The sequence below is a fragment of the Lynx rufus genome, unplaced genomic scaffold (assembly GCF_022079265.1).
Source record: "Lynx rufus isolate CCGP_SWC_20201006 ecotype Redwood Valley unplaced genomic scaffold, mLynRuf1.p SCAF_25, whole genome shotgun sequence".
Classification (NCBI taxonomy): domain Eukaryota; kingdom Metazoa; phylum Chordata; class Mammalia; order Carnivora; family Felidae; genus Lynx; species Lynx rufus.
The window spans coordinates 8,781,688-8,797,039 of record NW_025814840.1 but is presented as its reverse complement, the minus strand read 5'-3'; the positions used below and the strand labels follow the sequence as shown (position 1 = coordinate 8,797,039).

Here is a 15,352-nt window from a genome sequence, read left to right as displayed (position 1 = left end):
GCCACTGAGTGAAAGGCTATTGGGAATAAGAACATTCACACAGTCTCCAAGTGTCCTGTGACAGATTACGAGTTTACAAAAGGAGACAAGAAAACTCTACTTTTCGAGTGGGGTATTTGGTGGTATTATTAATAACGGCACAGTCATACCTTACAAGTATACAATAAATGAGCCCACTAAAAATACACAATCTGACTCTAATCACGAGGAAAAACAGATCCGTCGAACCAGACGTGGGGGCCACTCCACAGACCTGCTTCCCGACATGGCTGGCCACAGCCAGGCATCATCCCCAGACCTTCGGACTTAACTGGTATGAAGCATAGTCTGGGTCCAGGAATATTCGAAGGGTTTCAGATGATTCTAAAGCATTAAGTTCAAGAATAAGTCCTCAGCAAGACATGTGACCAGGACTTAAAAAATAAAAATCTATCATATGAAAGAATATAAGGGTATGATCTTTAATTGGATCCTAAACCCAGTAAAGTTTAAAGGACACTTCGGGTACAAATAGGGATATCACAGACAAAGAAAGTATGTGGGGAAAATGCTTCTATCTTTTTAACTTTGAAAATATAAAAGCTGAAGTAAAATACTTAGACGTGAAGTCATAACAAAAAATGAACAAAACCTACATAAAGAAAGCTGTGAAAACACTCCTTTAAAAAGCTATTAGAAGAGGGGCGCCTGGGTGGCGCAGTCGGTTAAGCGTCCGACTTCAGCCAGGTCACGATCTCGCGGTCCGTGAGTTCGAGCCCCGCGTCAGGCTCTGGGCTGACGGCTCAGAGCCTGGAGCCTGTTTCCGATTCTGTGTCTCCCTCTCTCTCTGCCCCTCCCCCGTTCATGCTCTGTCTCTCTCTGTCCCAAAAATAAAAAATAAACGTTGAAAAAAAAAAATTAAAAAAAAAAAAAAAAAAGCTATTAGAAGAAACTGAAAGCTAGCCCATGTTCTCACATAAGAAATCTTAGCATCAAAAAGATTTTGATTCGTAACATTAATAGGGCAATTTAATGCAGTCTCAAAAAAATACCATCAAGCTTCTAAGTGGGCATAAAACAAGTTGGTTATATATTTAATTGGAAGAAAAGCAAAGTAAGCCAAGAAAAACCTGAGAAAAGAGCAATGAGGAGGAATTAATCTACCGGACAGTACCAGATATAAACATAAAGCTTCCATAATTAAAATAATGTGGTACAAGACACATAAATAAAAAAAGGGATCAATGGAAAGAGACTCAAATGCATCTGGAATTTAGTAAATGATAAAGACAATATAGAGTAGGAAAAAGAATCTTTCATTAACACTGATAAGATAACTTGGAGCACCTGGGTGGCTCAGTTGGCGAGTGACCAACTTCAGCTCAGGTCATGATCTCACGGTTTGTGAGTTTGAGCGAGTTTGAGCCCTGCATGGGGCTCTGTGCGGATGGCTCAGAGCCTGGAGCCTGTTTCGGATTCTGTGTCTCCCTCTCTCTCTGCCCCTCCCCCGTTCATGCTCTGTCTCTCTCTGTCCCAAAAATAAAAAATAAACGTTGAAAAAAAAAATTTTTTAAAAGAAAAAAAATTTTTTTAAACAGTGATAAAATAACTTAACAGGATAAGAAAGATAAATGGGATCCTTTCTCATCTATACATCAAGAAAACTGCAAACGGATTGGTCAAGGTTAATGTAAAAGACTCCGTAAGGTATAGAAGAAAACATGGGTCAGTTTCCCGATAACTTAAGAAAGAATAACATTTTCCTAACCGTGACTAAAAATCCTGATGCAATTAAAATAAAATAACAAATTTGACCAAAAAAATTAAAAAACAAGCAAAGAAAACCCTCTGCAGAGAGTTAAATAAAGTTAAAAACAAAATCAAAAGAAAAATGACAACTCAGAGGTAAGTATTCACAACTTAGGTGACAAAGAAAGGGTTAATATCCCTATATAATGGGCTCCTTAAAAGGAAAAAAGCAACTGCCCCATGAAATATGGACAAGAACTGAGAAGAGAAAACTCACAGGAAGAGAAACACTAATGGCACTAACTAAACCTTATAAAATCAAGCTCACCCTTTAAAAAGAAAACTGAAAATAAAAATTATACCGAACCATTTCACTCCTATCGGACTGGCAGAAATCCAAAAGAATAACAGCATATATACTTAATTTAATTTGCTGTTGACATAAAAGCATCCTGATATCCTGCTGTTGAGAATATGAAATGATTAACCACTAAGAAGTGGAATATGGCAATAGTTAGCTAAATTACAGATGAATTTACCACTTAACGCAGAAATCCCACTTCTGGGAACCAACCACAGGGCATGCTAGCCAAAGAAAGAAAAGACATAGGCACAAGGCTACATCACTATTTATATTTACAAAAGACTAGAAACCACCCAAATACTGATTAATAAAGAACTGGTTGAGTGTGTTATGATAGAGTGAACTCCATAATATATTATTAAGTGACAAAAAGTTTAAGTGAGAAAATCAAGTATAATACGCGACCCACAAAGACCTACACATGGGACTGCTTAATTAAAAATAACAAAATGAGAATCACTGTATTGTACAAGTAAAATTAACATAACACTGTATGTTAATTAACTGGAATTCAAATGAAAACTTGGGGCACCTGCGTGGCTCAGTTGGTTGCTGCCTGATTCTGGATTTCGGCTCAGGTCAAGATCCCAGGTTGTGGGAGGGAACCCAACATCAGGCTCTGCACTGAATGTGGAGCCTGCTTGAGATTCCCTCTCTCTCTCCCTCTGCCCTGCGCACGTGCGCTCTAAAATAAAAAAAAAAATTTTTTAATTAAAAAAAAAAACTTAAAACAAAATGGTCACCCTCAAAAGGTAAGGGAAGGAACAAGAAACAGGATGGAGGGGACAGAGATAGAAGCCAGACTGATTTCTGAATACGCTGTGTATTATATGTATAGTTCATCTTCAGAAAACTGTGTTTTTTATACTTAAACAAAAATAATTATCAAAATGAAAACAAAACCCTAAAACAAATAGCAAATGAAACAAATGAATCTAGTTGTGTCTCAATTTGATGGTACACCTCAGTGAGAAAATATCTGCTGAATTTAAGGCATAGGAATGTGACTACATATCACAATGGGAATATACCCAAAGGATAAAAGAACTGTAGAAAACAAACAAAAACAAAAGACGCAAAAAAAAACCAAAAACCCAACAAATAAAAAAACCTTGAAAAAAAGATTCACAAATCTGCCTACATCAAAATACAACATTTCCACATGACCAACAATACCATAAAGTTAAAAGATAGAACAAACCCTGGAGAAGATAGTTACAACAAATAAAAACAAAGATTACTATACAAAACTCATAAAGGATATTTATAAATTAGTAAGAAACACAAGAACGAAATCAAGAGAAAAATATGTAAAAATATACAAAATATATAAGCCAACGTTTCACAGAAGAAAACTGAAAGACAATCTGATAAAATAATCAGAGAAATACAAATCACAACAATGAGGCTTTCATTATCCATCAGACTGGCCATAATTTTTTAATTTTTTTTAAAATGTTTATTTTTGAGAGAGAGAGAAAGAGAGAGGGAGAGAGAGCAGGGGAAGGGCAAGAGAGAGAGGAAAACACAGAATCCGAAGCAGGCTCCAGGCTCTGAGCTGTCAGCACAGAGCCCGACACAGGGCTGGAATTCGCGACCTATAAGACTATGACCGGAGCTGCAGTCAGAAGCCCAACGAACTGAGCCATTCAGGTGCCCCAAGCAATACTTTTTAAATAACAATAACAACCATCAATAAGGAGGTAAAGAACTCTGTGCTATCCTATAAGCTGGTGTGAGCCGTATGGTTACTTAGGAGACCAATCAGGCAGTACCAAGGGACAGTGCAAGTCCTTTCCTTTCATGGTCCAACAATATTAATCATGTGTGTAGGCTCTGGTGTGCTTGAAATGCTTGCTCTTATTCGGGGAGAGAAAACGTAAAATATGTTCACTGGAGAATTATACATAGAAATGAAAAATGAAAATGGCACGCCTTAAAGAAACGGACAACTAAAATGTATGGTGTCATAACAACATTAGAAAGAATTAAGTATTAATCAACTTGGATAGATCTTAAATGCAATATTAAATTTTAAACACAGAGCTGAGCTAACGTACACATCAAATGAGATACAGCCTTCAGAATTCTAAAAATCATATACAACAAAAATATATTTTCCTTCATGATACATACATACGGTTGTCTCCCTACACTAATGGAATGACAAATCAATGTACATACACAAATAGAAGCGAACAGTGAGTCAGGGATGAAAAGCCAGGAGTGGTAAGGTGATTAATGGCCCCAGAGATATTCACATCTAATCCCTGGAACCTGTGAACATTCCTGTACGTGGCTAAAGGGGCTTTGCATATATGATTAAGGTAAGGATCTTGAAAAGAGATTTTCCTGGATTATCCAGATCTTGCCTGGAGCATAATGACAGGTGTCCTAACAAGCTGGCAGAGACTGGACTACAGACGGGAAGGCGACGGGAAGACAAAAAGGAAGTGATTGACGTAATGTGCTTTGAAGATGGAGGAAGGTGCCACAAGAGCCCCCCCACCCACCCACCCACCCCGCCAAAAAAGCAAGGAAACAGATTCTCCCCTCAGAGCCTCCAGAAGATACCTGTCCTGCCACTGCCTTGACCTTAGCCCCGTCAGAGTCATTTCAGACGTCAGACTTCCAGATCTGTAGGAGGACAAATCTGTGTCGGCTCCAGCCACTACCTCCGAGGTAATTTGTTACAGCTCTAGTAGGAAATTAACGTAATAGGAAACATGGTCTGCCAAGTCAAGATTCCACGAGGGAAATCTCACTGACAGGAGGAAGGGGCTTGTGTGGAGTCACAGGAGCCAGCAGTAGGGACCGCACAAGAGCAGAGGCAGAGAGGTCGCGCAACTCGTGCCCTGCAAACGATCCCCAAAGCGGGTCTGGGTCAGGAAGGTAAGAGCGGGGAACCGCCCGGGGTCCAACCCTCCACAGAAACATCAGAACAATGGCAACAACCATCAGAATGAATTTTATCAGACCTCTGGAAAAGAGGCAAAGGTGGACAACCACCTACCGAAGGACGGATACAGAAGGCAGCTGAAACCTGGCAGGACAGATCCGTGTGGCTTTGACTTAGCCTTGCTCCACCTCAGCCTCGCAGGGGGCCCTCGTGGGCCAGAGCCGCCACAGCAAAGAACGCAAACTGGGCGGCTGTCCTCACAGAAAGTTACGGTCGCAGTGCCGAGGCTAGACTCCAAGACTATGGTGTTGGCAAGGTGGTTCCTTCTGTGAGGGAAGAAGCCAGTCAAGGCTTCTTCCGTGGGCTTGCAGGCGACCGCCTCCCTGTGTCTCATCATCTTCCCTCTGTACACAACTCTGGGTCCAAATCTCCCTTTGATGAGGACACCAGTCATACCATATTAGGGCCCACCCTAATGATGTCACTTTAACTTGATTACCTTGGGAAAGATCCTACCTCCAGATAAGGTCACATTCTAAGGTAATCGGGGGTTAGGGCTCCAACACATGAATTTTCGGGAGACACGATTCAACCCACGAACTGGCTCAGCAACAGTCTTGGAAGATGAAATCCCACATTCTTGGTGTGGATTCCTGGTGCTGGAGAGAGTAGAACAGAGCTGGTTCTCAAACCATGGGGACCGTCTGTTTTGACCTGTCTAGTGGAGACGTGAAAAGACTAAGGCAAAATACTCATATAACTCTCGCATATCACAGGATACGGGGAGGGCACCTGCTGAAAACATTTGAAGGCAAATGAACCAGCTGCTGCCACCAGGGGCAAAAGATAACGCGTGGGGCGAACAAGACATGCCAAAAAAGTCTGGCGAGAAACGCTGGGGAGGGGAATAGCTTGAGACTGAAAAGCTTCCACATGTTCCTGGAAATCTAGAAGACACACGTATTCAGGACAGGGTGCATGTTCAGAAAAGACCCAATAAAGCCCCAGGCTCTCACCTCTGGTGGCCATCAGCTCTGCGCCAACAGGAAGTGAGCGCGAGGGAAGAGTTGTCAACGGCCTGGTCTCGTGCCGGTGGTGGTGGTGGTGGTGGTATAACCCAACACACCTAGACCCCAGCAGCAAGGACTCAGAGATTTTTGGTTTTGTTGGCCCCAGGCATTTAAGAAAATCTCTAGTTCACCACTGGGGGACACCTGGGTGGCTCAGTAGGTTAAGTGTCCAACTTGGGGTCAGGTCGTGATCTCGCGGTTCATGAGTTTGAGCCCCGCAACAGGCTCTGTGCTGACAGCTCAAAGCCTGGAGCCTGCTTTGGATTCTGTGTCTCCCTCTCTCCCTCTGCCCTTGCCCCACTTGCATGTGTGTGCACTCTCTTTCTCAAAAATAAATAAAAACATTAAAAAAAATTTTTTTTAATTACTAGTTCACCATTGGTAAATGGAATACACTTCTGTAATGAAATGAAGCAAATACAGTCTTTACAAAAAAGTCTTTCTTTACAGAAATTCATTACACAACAACAAAACTGCACCTTACCTAACAGTAACAAGCCTAAGGGGTGTGGGAGAAAAAAAATAGTCTCTTCAACAAATGACACTGGAACTGGATATCCACATGCAAATGAATGAAAATGGACCCCTCCCTCATATTATACACAAAAATTATCTCAAAACAGATCAAAGACCTACATGTAAGAGCTAAAAACTATAACTCTTAGAAGAAAACAGGAGAGCATCTTCATGATCTTAGACTTGACATGGATTCTTAGACAAGACATCAATGGCAAATGCAATAAAGAAAAAGAGAAACCAGATTTTACCAAATTATAACCTTTTGTGAATCAAAGGACATGCCATCAAGAGAATGAAAAGACAACTCACAGAATGAGAAGAAATATTTGAAAATCATACATCTGATAAAAGTCTAGTACCGAATGCGGCACCTGGGTGGCTCAGTCGGTTGAGCATCCGACTTCAGCTCAGGTCATGATCTTGTGGTTTGTGAGTTCGAGCCCCGCGTCAGGCTCTCTGCTGACAGCTCGGAGCCTGGAGCCTGGAGCCTGCTTCGAATTCTGTGTCTCCCTCTCTTTCTGCCCCTCCCTGACTAGTTCTCTGTCTCTGTCCCTCAAAAAATAAAATAAAAACATTTAAAAAAATCTAGTACCCAAAATACTAACAAAAAATCCAATTTAAAAAATGAACCAAGGATTTGAGGGGCGCCTAGATGGTTCAGTCGGTTGAGCATCTGACTTTGGCTCATGTCACGATCTCACGGTTTGTGGGTTCCAGCCCGTCAGACTTTGCGCTGACAGTGCAGACCTGATTCACATTCTGTCTCTCCCTCTCTCTGCCCTTCCCCCACTCTCACATAATCGCTCTCTCTCAAAAATAAACATTAAAAGAATAATGCAGAAAAAAAATAAAAATAAAGGGTGCCAGGAGTAATAATAATAATAAAAATGGGCCAAGGATTTGAACAGACATGCATGCAAAGCAGATATCCAAATACCAAACAAGCACATGAAAAGGTACTCATTAGTCATTAGGGAAAAGCAAATCAAAACCACAATGAGATATTACTTCATACCCACTAGGATGGCTAACATAAAAAGACAACAAGTGTTGTCAACAACGAGGAGAAACGAACTTGCCTACATTGCTGGTGGAAATGTGAAATTGTGCAGCCACTGTGAAAAAGTCTGGCGGTTCCTCAGTAAGGTGAGAATACAACTAACATATGGTCCAGCATTATCACTTCTGAGTAAACACCCAGAAGAACTAAAGACACGTATTCAAGCAAAACTTGCACATGAAATGTTCAGAGCAGCACTATTCACAATAGTGGAAAGGCAGAAAAAGACCCAATGTCTATTAACCAATAAGTGGATAAACAAAATGTGGTCCATCTATGCAATGGAATATTATTCACCAATAAAAAGGAATGAAGTCTTGGTAAAAAGGCACATTCAGCTATAAAATGAAGAAGGCTTGATGATCTAATGTGTAACATGGGGCCTAGAGCTGGTATCCCTGTATTGTACAATTAAAATTTGCTATGCCAGTAATACCTGGGTGGCTCAGGCAGTTAAGCCTCCGAATTCAACTCAGGTCATGATCTCACTGTTCGTGGGTTCGAGCCCTACATAGGGCTCTGTGCTGACAGCTCAGAGCCTGGAGCCTGCTTCAGATTCTGTGTCTCCCTCTCTCTCTGCCCCTCCCCTACTCAAACTCTGTCTCCTCTCTCTCTCTCTCTCAAAAATAAACATTAAAAAAATTGTTTTTAATAATAAAACATTAAAAAAAATAATAATAAAAATAAAAAAAAATAAAACATTAAAAAAAAAGTTGCTATGCCAAGAAATGAAGAACTACGTGAGGTAACGGACATGTTTGCTAACTAGACGGGAGGAGTCCTTTCACAATGTATACAAATATCAAAATCATCATGATGTACACTTTAGATGTCTTAGAGTTTTGTCAAATACAACTTAATAAAGTTGGATAAGAAAATGAAGTCTGTAACATCCTACAATACGAACAAACTTTTAAAGCATTCTGCTAAGTGAAGGAAGAATGATGTACAAAAATACGTATCATGTGACTGTATTTATATAAAAGACCCAGAAGAGGCAAGTCTACAGCAACAGAATGTATTTTACTGGTTGCCAGGGACTGAGAATTCCAGAGTAACTTTAAGGACACACCATCCATTTAGCCTACAGGAGCTCTAGGTTTTATCAAGGGAAAACAAAAACAAAAATAAATCAAGATCATCGGAAAGCTGTCTACGTGGCTTCAGTAACATGGTCTCCTAAAAAACCTCATTAACTGGGCTCTGCTCAGCTCTTTGTCTTTTGCTTCCACTGAAAGATAATTACTGGCATTCTGGTTGCCACCAGAAGGTTGTTTATCATCTACATAAAAGAAACAAAAGTTGTTTTATTCACCTCTCAGTGCCAGAAAGTCTTTAGGCTCCAAATGGAGTCAGATTGCTTGGTGCATGATCAATGTAACAGTCTTTTTTTTTTTTTTTTTTTTGGTCATGGCTAAAAGGTCAGAAATATTTGCAACTTAAGTTTGCTAACCATCTAATTTCATTTGAACTGTGTGTGTGTGTGTGTGTGTGTGTGTGTGTGTGTGTGTCTCGTCAACTTTGCCCTATTGATCTGTTACTCCAATGCTACTGGTCTATAGACCTCAACATCACCTGCAATCCTGTTCAAAATGAAAATTTTCGGGTCCCATTCTATGGTTTAATAAACTTTCCAGTTTTGATCTGATGTGCACTAAAGTTTGAGAACCATTGTGTCATGCTGTTTCCCTCAGGTTCATTTTATCTATTTCTACTTTTCATTTAAAAATACAGGAGTCGTTACCCTCATAAAATCCATTATAAAACAAAGCATAAAATGACTTCAACAACAACTCACATAGGATTTCTTCATAATTTGCTGGTCTTTCTTGGAAAAATGTTGAAATCTCTGAAAGTATAGCTGGGATAGAAAAACAGGAATGAAGTCATTAAAGGTACAGATTGCTTTGCAGTTCCTGGATTTGCCTTCTTAAAAAGCCGCCAACATCACCAGGATAAAATGCCTCTCTATAGGCATTTTATATCCTTTTCACCTTGGAGAAGGGGCAGGAAAGGACATAAGATAAAGCACCCACATGTCCACATGTGACTGTGATTTGGCCATGCAAAGCTTGGGTGTGCAATTTTTCACTGGGTGAATGGAACTCTTGTCTATTGATATTTTACAATACTGATATTTTAAAATAGTTTAAAATAATAACCCCTTTATTCTACTTCAAAGAAGTTTTAAAAATCAGAAAATTGGTTAAACAAATGACAATATGCTAAATGAAGGAACACTACACCTTCAGCAAAGGTTTTATTGTTACATGTATATTTCCTTGTTTACTCCCCAAATTAGAGAACTCAACCAAAGCTGTGAAAAAAAAGGACGGAGGCACTTTCAGGTAAGGGTACTTTTTAATTGTTTTTCTAAAATAGATGTACACTCTGAAACGGCTGTCTTTTAAGAAATGTGTTTCCACAGTGATGATGTGGTCAGCACTGGCCTGGGTGTGGGGAGATTCAATATCTACTTTGGGCTCTGCCCCTAACACAAAACCAGGGAAATTCACTTACACCCTCAGCACCAATTTTTCCTCACCTTTCAGGAAGAAAAATAAACTCTTCTTGTACTGCTATCCTATAAAGAACTCATCCGCACACCTTTAAATGTCAGATTCATCATGTGAAAGACAGCTCGGAATCTGGGAAGAGTGAGTGAAAAATAAAGAGAGTGGGGGATGAGCTGGGATTGGTGAGACAAGACTGACTCAGATCTGGTTTTAAGGCCCCTTCCTGCATGTCCTTGGAGCGCCTCCAATGAAGCCTAACTGTCCTCCATTGGTGCAACCCAGATGCCTCTCTTCTGAAACCTGGTCCAGACTTCCCTTCATTAGGCAGCCCTAAAGGATTCTGAAGGAGGCAACATTCTCAAATCTCACTCATTCTGAACAGGCTGTGCAAACCTAGAATCTGCTCCTCTCTGGGAACTACACTGCCTCTGCTCAAAAACTCAGTCAAATCATGGAATGGTTCTCTCCAGGTAAGATTCTGTTCCCAGAGACTCTTCCTTACTTGACAAAACGTGCTTCATTCAAAGGTAGATGAGAAATGCATCTAAGGGGCAAATTCTTTTTAACTGAATTGTCACCCAGGCCCACAGTTCAACTGTATTTGTTGCTCCATGGAATCTCTCAGGTCAGACCTTCAATAAAGTCAAATCAAGGCTTCTGAGAACAGTTACAGACCTAACTCAGAAACAATTATCCTGTCTATCAGAGGCTCTGAAGACATCTAGAAATCCCTCAAACAGAACTGCCATGGTAAGATTCAATCGTTCAAATTGTTTCTTCACATGCCAAATTACTTCTGCTAAGCGTTGTGCAGGATGCAGTGCTGGCTTTTATAACCAAGATAGTAAATTGCAAAGACCATGACATTTGGAGAAACAACTAAAATTGTCTCCTAGTTTATCTGCTAATGTTGTGACTTCGGGCATATAACTTTCCTCTCGGTCTCAGTTTTCCAATTTGTTACAGCAGGGAGAGCTATACCCACCTAAGTGAGCATAAAGTAACGAATAAGAAGTCTGTTAACAGTCGCTAATATTTACTGCTAAGCCTCTGAACAACTCCAGGAGGAAGGTGTTATGAATACCTTCAGTTTTACAGACGTAAAGTCTCAGGTAGGTTATTTTTCCCAGATGACTCTTTTATACCCGATGCTGCCCTGCATCAAAGCACCCGCTCAACCCGGGCCCCCCTCTCTCTGCGGCTGAGCGCACCCACCACGCATGCGCACCGGAGGCTCCTCCCGCGGCCGCACAAGCCACGCCCCGGGATCCACGCGGAATGTGCATCTTCCCCGGGGTACCTGGTCCCCGCATCCCCGCATCCCACACCGGCCCCTCCCCCTAACACAAACTCTCCGGTCCCGGAGTCCCTCCACCCGGCAGAAGCCTCCCCCACCCAGTCTCTCGGGTACAACAGCCGAGGGTCCCGCCGGAGTTCGCGGGCCTCTTCCCCACGCTAGGCACCAACGCTCCCTGGAGCCGCTCAGGGATCCTTTGGGAGCTCTCCAACCCTCTGGCCTCGCCAACCCTCCCACTTGGGCCGCACCAGCTCCCAGAGCGGCAACCAGACCTGCAGGATCGTGGAGGTTCCGCACCGTCTCTCACCGTAAGCGGGAGAACCTAGAAGGGCCTGCGAAGTTCTGCCCATGCGCAGAAGGAGCCGCAGAAGACCCGTTCCCATGACCACGCGCGGCGGACTCTCAAACTTCCGGACTCCATTTCCCACAAGTCCGCTCGCTAAGGACCTGGAGAATTTTGAAAACGTTGATGTTTCTTTAGCAATTCAGAGATTGTGGCAGGTGGTTGTCACTTCTGTATGCAGCCCTGTATTTTTTCAGTACCTCAGAGAAAAAGTCTTAAAGCCTATGTGCCTTTTGAACACCAAGCTACCAAAGGAGGCAAAAATGTAAATCGATGTATGTTATTAACATAAATAGGAAAGTTACCTTGAATAGTAGAAAGCCAAACGAATTAAATACTAGGAAATGCTAGCAATGAAATAAAAATAATAGTAAAAAATATATAAAATAATAGCATTTCTCTCAGCAGTGAGGAAGATAAGCGCTGGACCCTTCAAGTATCAAATAAAAATAAATCCAGACTTCGGTAAGGAGAAACTTATTTCAAAAAGACTATTGCAGTAGGAACAATGCTCTGACTTCAATCTGAAAGCATCTCAAAATTGAATAGAAAAAAGGGGCAACTGGCTGTCTCAGTTGGGGGAGCATGTGACTCTTGATCTCAGGGTTGTGAGTTCAAGCCAAATGTTGGGTGTAGAGATTATTTAAATAAGGAAATAAACTTTAGAAAAAGGTTTTTCTTTTATAGGGAGGATGGAAAACGCTCAGCAGAAATTTTTGAGAGGAAACTGGGCAAGTGAGTTGGGGAGGTGAACAAAAAGCATGAGGGGTAGTCTGACATGAAATGTTCCCACTGCAGTCAGCCAGCCTTGGGATGAGCTGTTCAGGGTGCATGTTCAGGGAGCTGTTCAGGCTCAGACCTGGGGACAAAACAAAATTCAGGGCTTGTGAAGGGAAGAGAGGCCTGACCAAAGTTTAGTCAAGCTAAGTCAGTGTAGACCTGACCTATAAGAAATTCTAAAAGGCCTTCTTTAGCCTGAAAAGGAAGGGCACTAGACATTAGACAGTAACTTGAAGCCATATTAAGAAATAAGGAATACCAGTAAAGATAACTACACAGGTAAATATAAAAACCAGTATCACTGTATTTTGTGTTAGTAACTCCTCTTTTTATTTCTCATGTAAGGTAAAAGACAAATACACCGACAGTAAATGTCAAACAATACCAAGAAACACATAAATTACCTAAACTCAAGAATAGAAAATCTCAACAGATCCATAACAGACAGAGGTTAAATCAGTAATGAAAAACCCCTCAACAAAGAAAAGCCTAGGATCAGATGGCTTTACTCATAAATTCAACCAAATATTTAAAAGGATAATTAACATCAATCTTTCCAAACTCTTCCATAAAATAGTGGAGAGAACATTTCATTCATTATTATGACAGCATTCTCCTTATTAAGAAGATACAACAAACAACAACAAAAAAGACATCACAAAGAAAAACTACAGATGAAAATTATTAGTATAGTTATAAAAATCCTTAATAAAATACTAGCAAATAGCCCTAGTATATGAATTAGGTTAATTTTTAAGATACGAGATCAATACTGAAAAATCACTTGTGTTTCTGTACAGCAGCAATGGAAAAGGAAATTAAGAAATTCCATTTCCAATAGCATACAAAAGAGTAAAACACTAGGAACAATCTTAAGAAAGAGATAAATTGTAGGTTGAAATCTGCAAAACATTGTTGCAAGAATTGAAGTAGACTGAAATAAATGGAAAGACATTCCATGTTCATGCTATGGAAGACTTAGTGTTCTTAAGATGGCAATATTAATCAAAGCCATATACAGGTTCAATGCAATCGCTATCAAAATTCCAACAGCCATTTTACAGAAATGAAAAAACCAATTCTCAAATTCATAAAGAAATAAGCATCTTGAATAGCAAAGCAATGTTGAAAAAGAACAAAGTTGGATGACTCACACTTTGTGATTTATAAACTTACTACACAACTACATAAAAGAGAACAGTGTGGTGCTGCTTTAAGGATAGGTATATAGAAAAATAAATAGAATTGAGGGCCTAGAAATAACCACACACATCCATGGTCAATTGATTTTTGACAGTATGTATTAGCAAATAAAGACATAGATCAATGTCTTTAACTGTCTTTAGAACAGATTCAGAAACCCACACAAATACAGTCAACTGGTTTTTGACAAAAGAGCAAAAGCAATTTAATGAAGAAAAGATGATTTTTCAACAAATAATGCTAGGACAAACATGCAAAACAAATGAATCTAGACATAGAATTTACACTTTTCACAAAAATTAACTCAAAGTGGATCATAGACCTAAATGCAAAATCGCAAACTAAGAAACTTCTAGAAGATAACAGGTGAAAATCTAAGAGACCTCAGGTTTGGTGATATATTTTTATATACACTACAAAACAATCCATGAAACAAAATGGATGAACGGGACTTACTGACATTATAAATATCTACTCTGTGGAAGACAGAGTAGTGCTAAGAGAATGAAAAAACAGACAACAGATTATAAGAAAATATTTGCTAAACACACATTTGATACAAAATTTGCAAAAAAAAAATTCATATCTAAACCATACAAAATATTCCTAAAACACAATAAAAAATGAGCAATCCACTTATTGTATATTAAAGTATATTATAAGAAATAACAGAAATGTAAGGATTTAAAATACCACATAATAATTATTATGACATGTAAGATTGGCAACATTTTTGAAAGTTATATGAAAAGTTAAATTAAACAAATTGACATTATTTATTTTTGAAGGAGACAGACAGAGCATGAGCGGGGGAGGGGCAGAGAAAGAGGGAGACACAGAATCTTAAGGAGGCTCCAGGCTCTGAGCTGTCAGCACAGAGCCTGATGCAGGGCTCAAACCCACAAACAGTGAGATCATGAGCTGAGCTGAAGTCGGATGCTTTACTAACTGAGCCACCCAGGCACCCTGAGCTCTTTTTTCATATGTCCTCCTTTTGTAATCTAATGATATTAATAGAAGTTTAAGTTCTTTCATCATTCATTTAGTATTTTAATTGCCCTCATCTTCAACCCATGAGCTCACCCTTTTTTTTTTTTTTGAGTCATCAGATTTCCTATACTATCACCCTCTGCTATTTTTCTAATGAAAAAATTCAGGACTAATACTTTTTATGTGGTGTTCCAATAGAAGAAAAAAAGGAAGACATTTTTTCATATGCTATAACCTGTATGAAACTTGAAGACATTGTGCTAAGTGAAATAAGCCAGTCATAAAAAAACAAAGACTGTATGATTCCAATTATAGAAGGTCTGTAAAACAGTCAAGTTCATAGAAATAGAAAGTAGAATGGTGGTTGAGGGGCTAGGGAAAATGGGGAGGTGTTGTTTAATGGGTTTAGAATTTAAGTTTTGCAAGATGGAAAAGTTCATTCCCCAACAATGTGAATATACTTAAGACTACTGAACCATACACTTAAAAATGGTTAAGACTGAGGGACACCTGGATGGCTCAGTCAGTTGAGTGTCCGACTTCAGCTCAGGTTGACCTCATGGTTTGTGTGTTCAGGCCCCAC

At 40.0% G+C, this 15,352-nt stretch overlaps 1 protein-coding gene across 4 annotated transcripts in view; it reads right to left on the bottom strand.

The window, feature by feature from the left end:
- LOC124518718 (zinc finger protein 260-like) overlaps window positions 1-11,793 on the bottom strand; it is a 30,139-nt gene extending 18,346 nt beyond the window's left edge. For 2 of the 4 annotated variants that reach the window (XM_047088764.1, XM_047088763.1), the window contains exons 1-2: window positions 11,726-11,793; window positions 9,439-10,288 (exon numbers count right to left, since the gene is read on the bottom strand). In XM_047088764.1, coding sequence (XP_046944720.1) covers window positions 9,439-9,453 — 15 coding nt within the window. In that variant the 5' untranslated portion in view covers window positions 9,454-10,288; window positions 11,726-11,793. Of the gene's footprint in view, window positions 1-5,507; window positions 5,651-9,438; window positions 10,289-11,725 lie in introns of all 4 variants that reach the window. The other 2 variants (XM_047088762.1, XM_047088766.1) reach the window with 2 other exon arrangements.
- Between the last annotated feature and the right edge of the window lie 3,559 nt (window positions 11,794-15,352).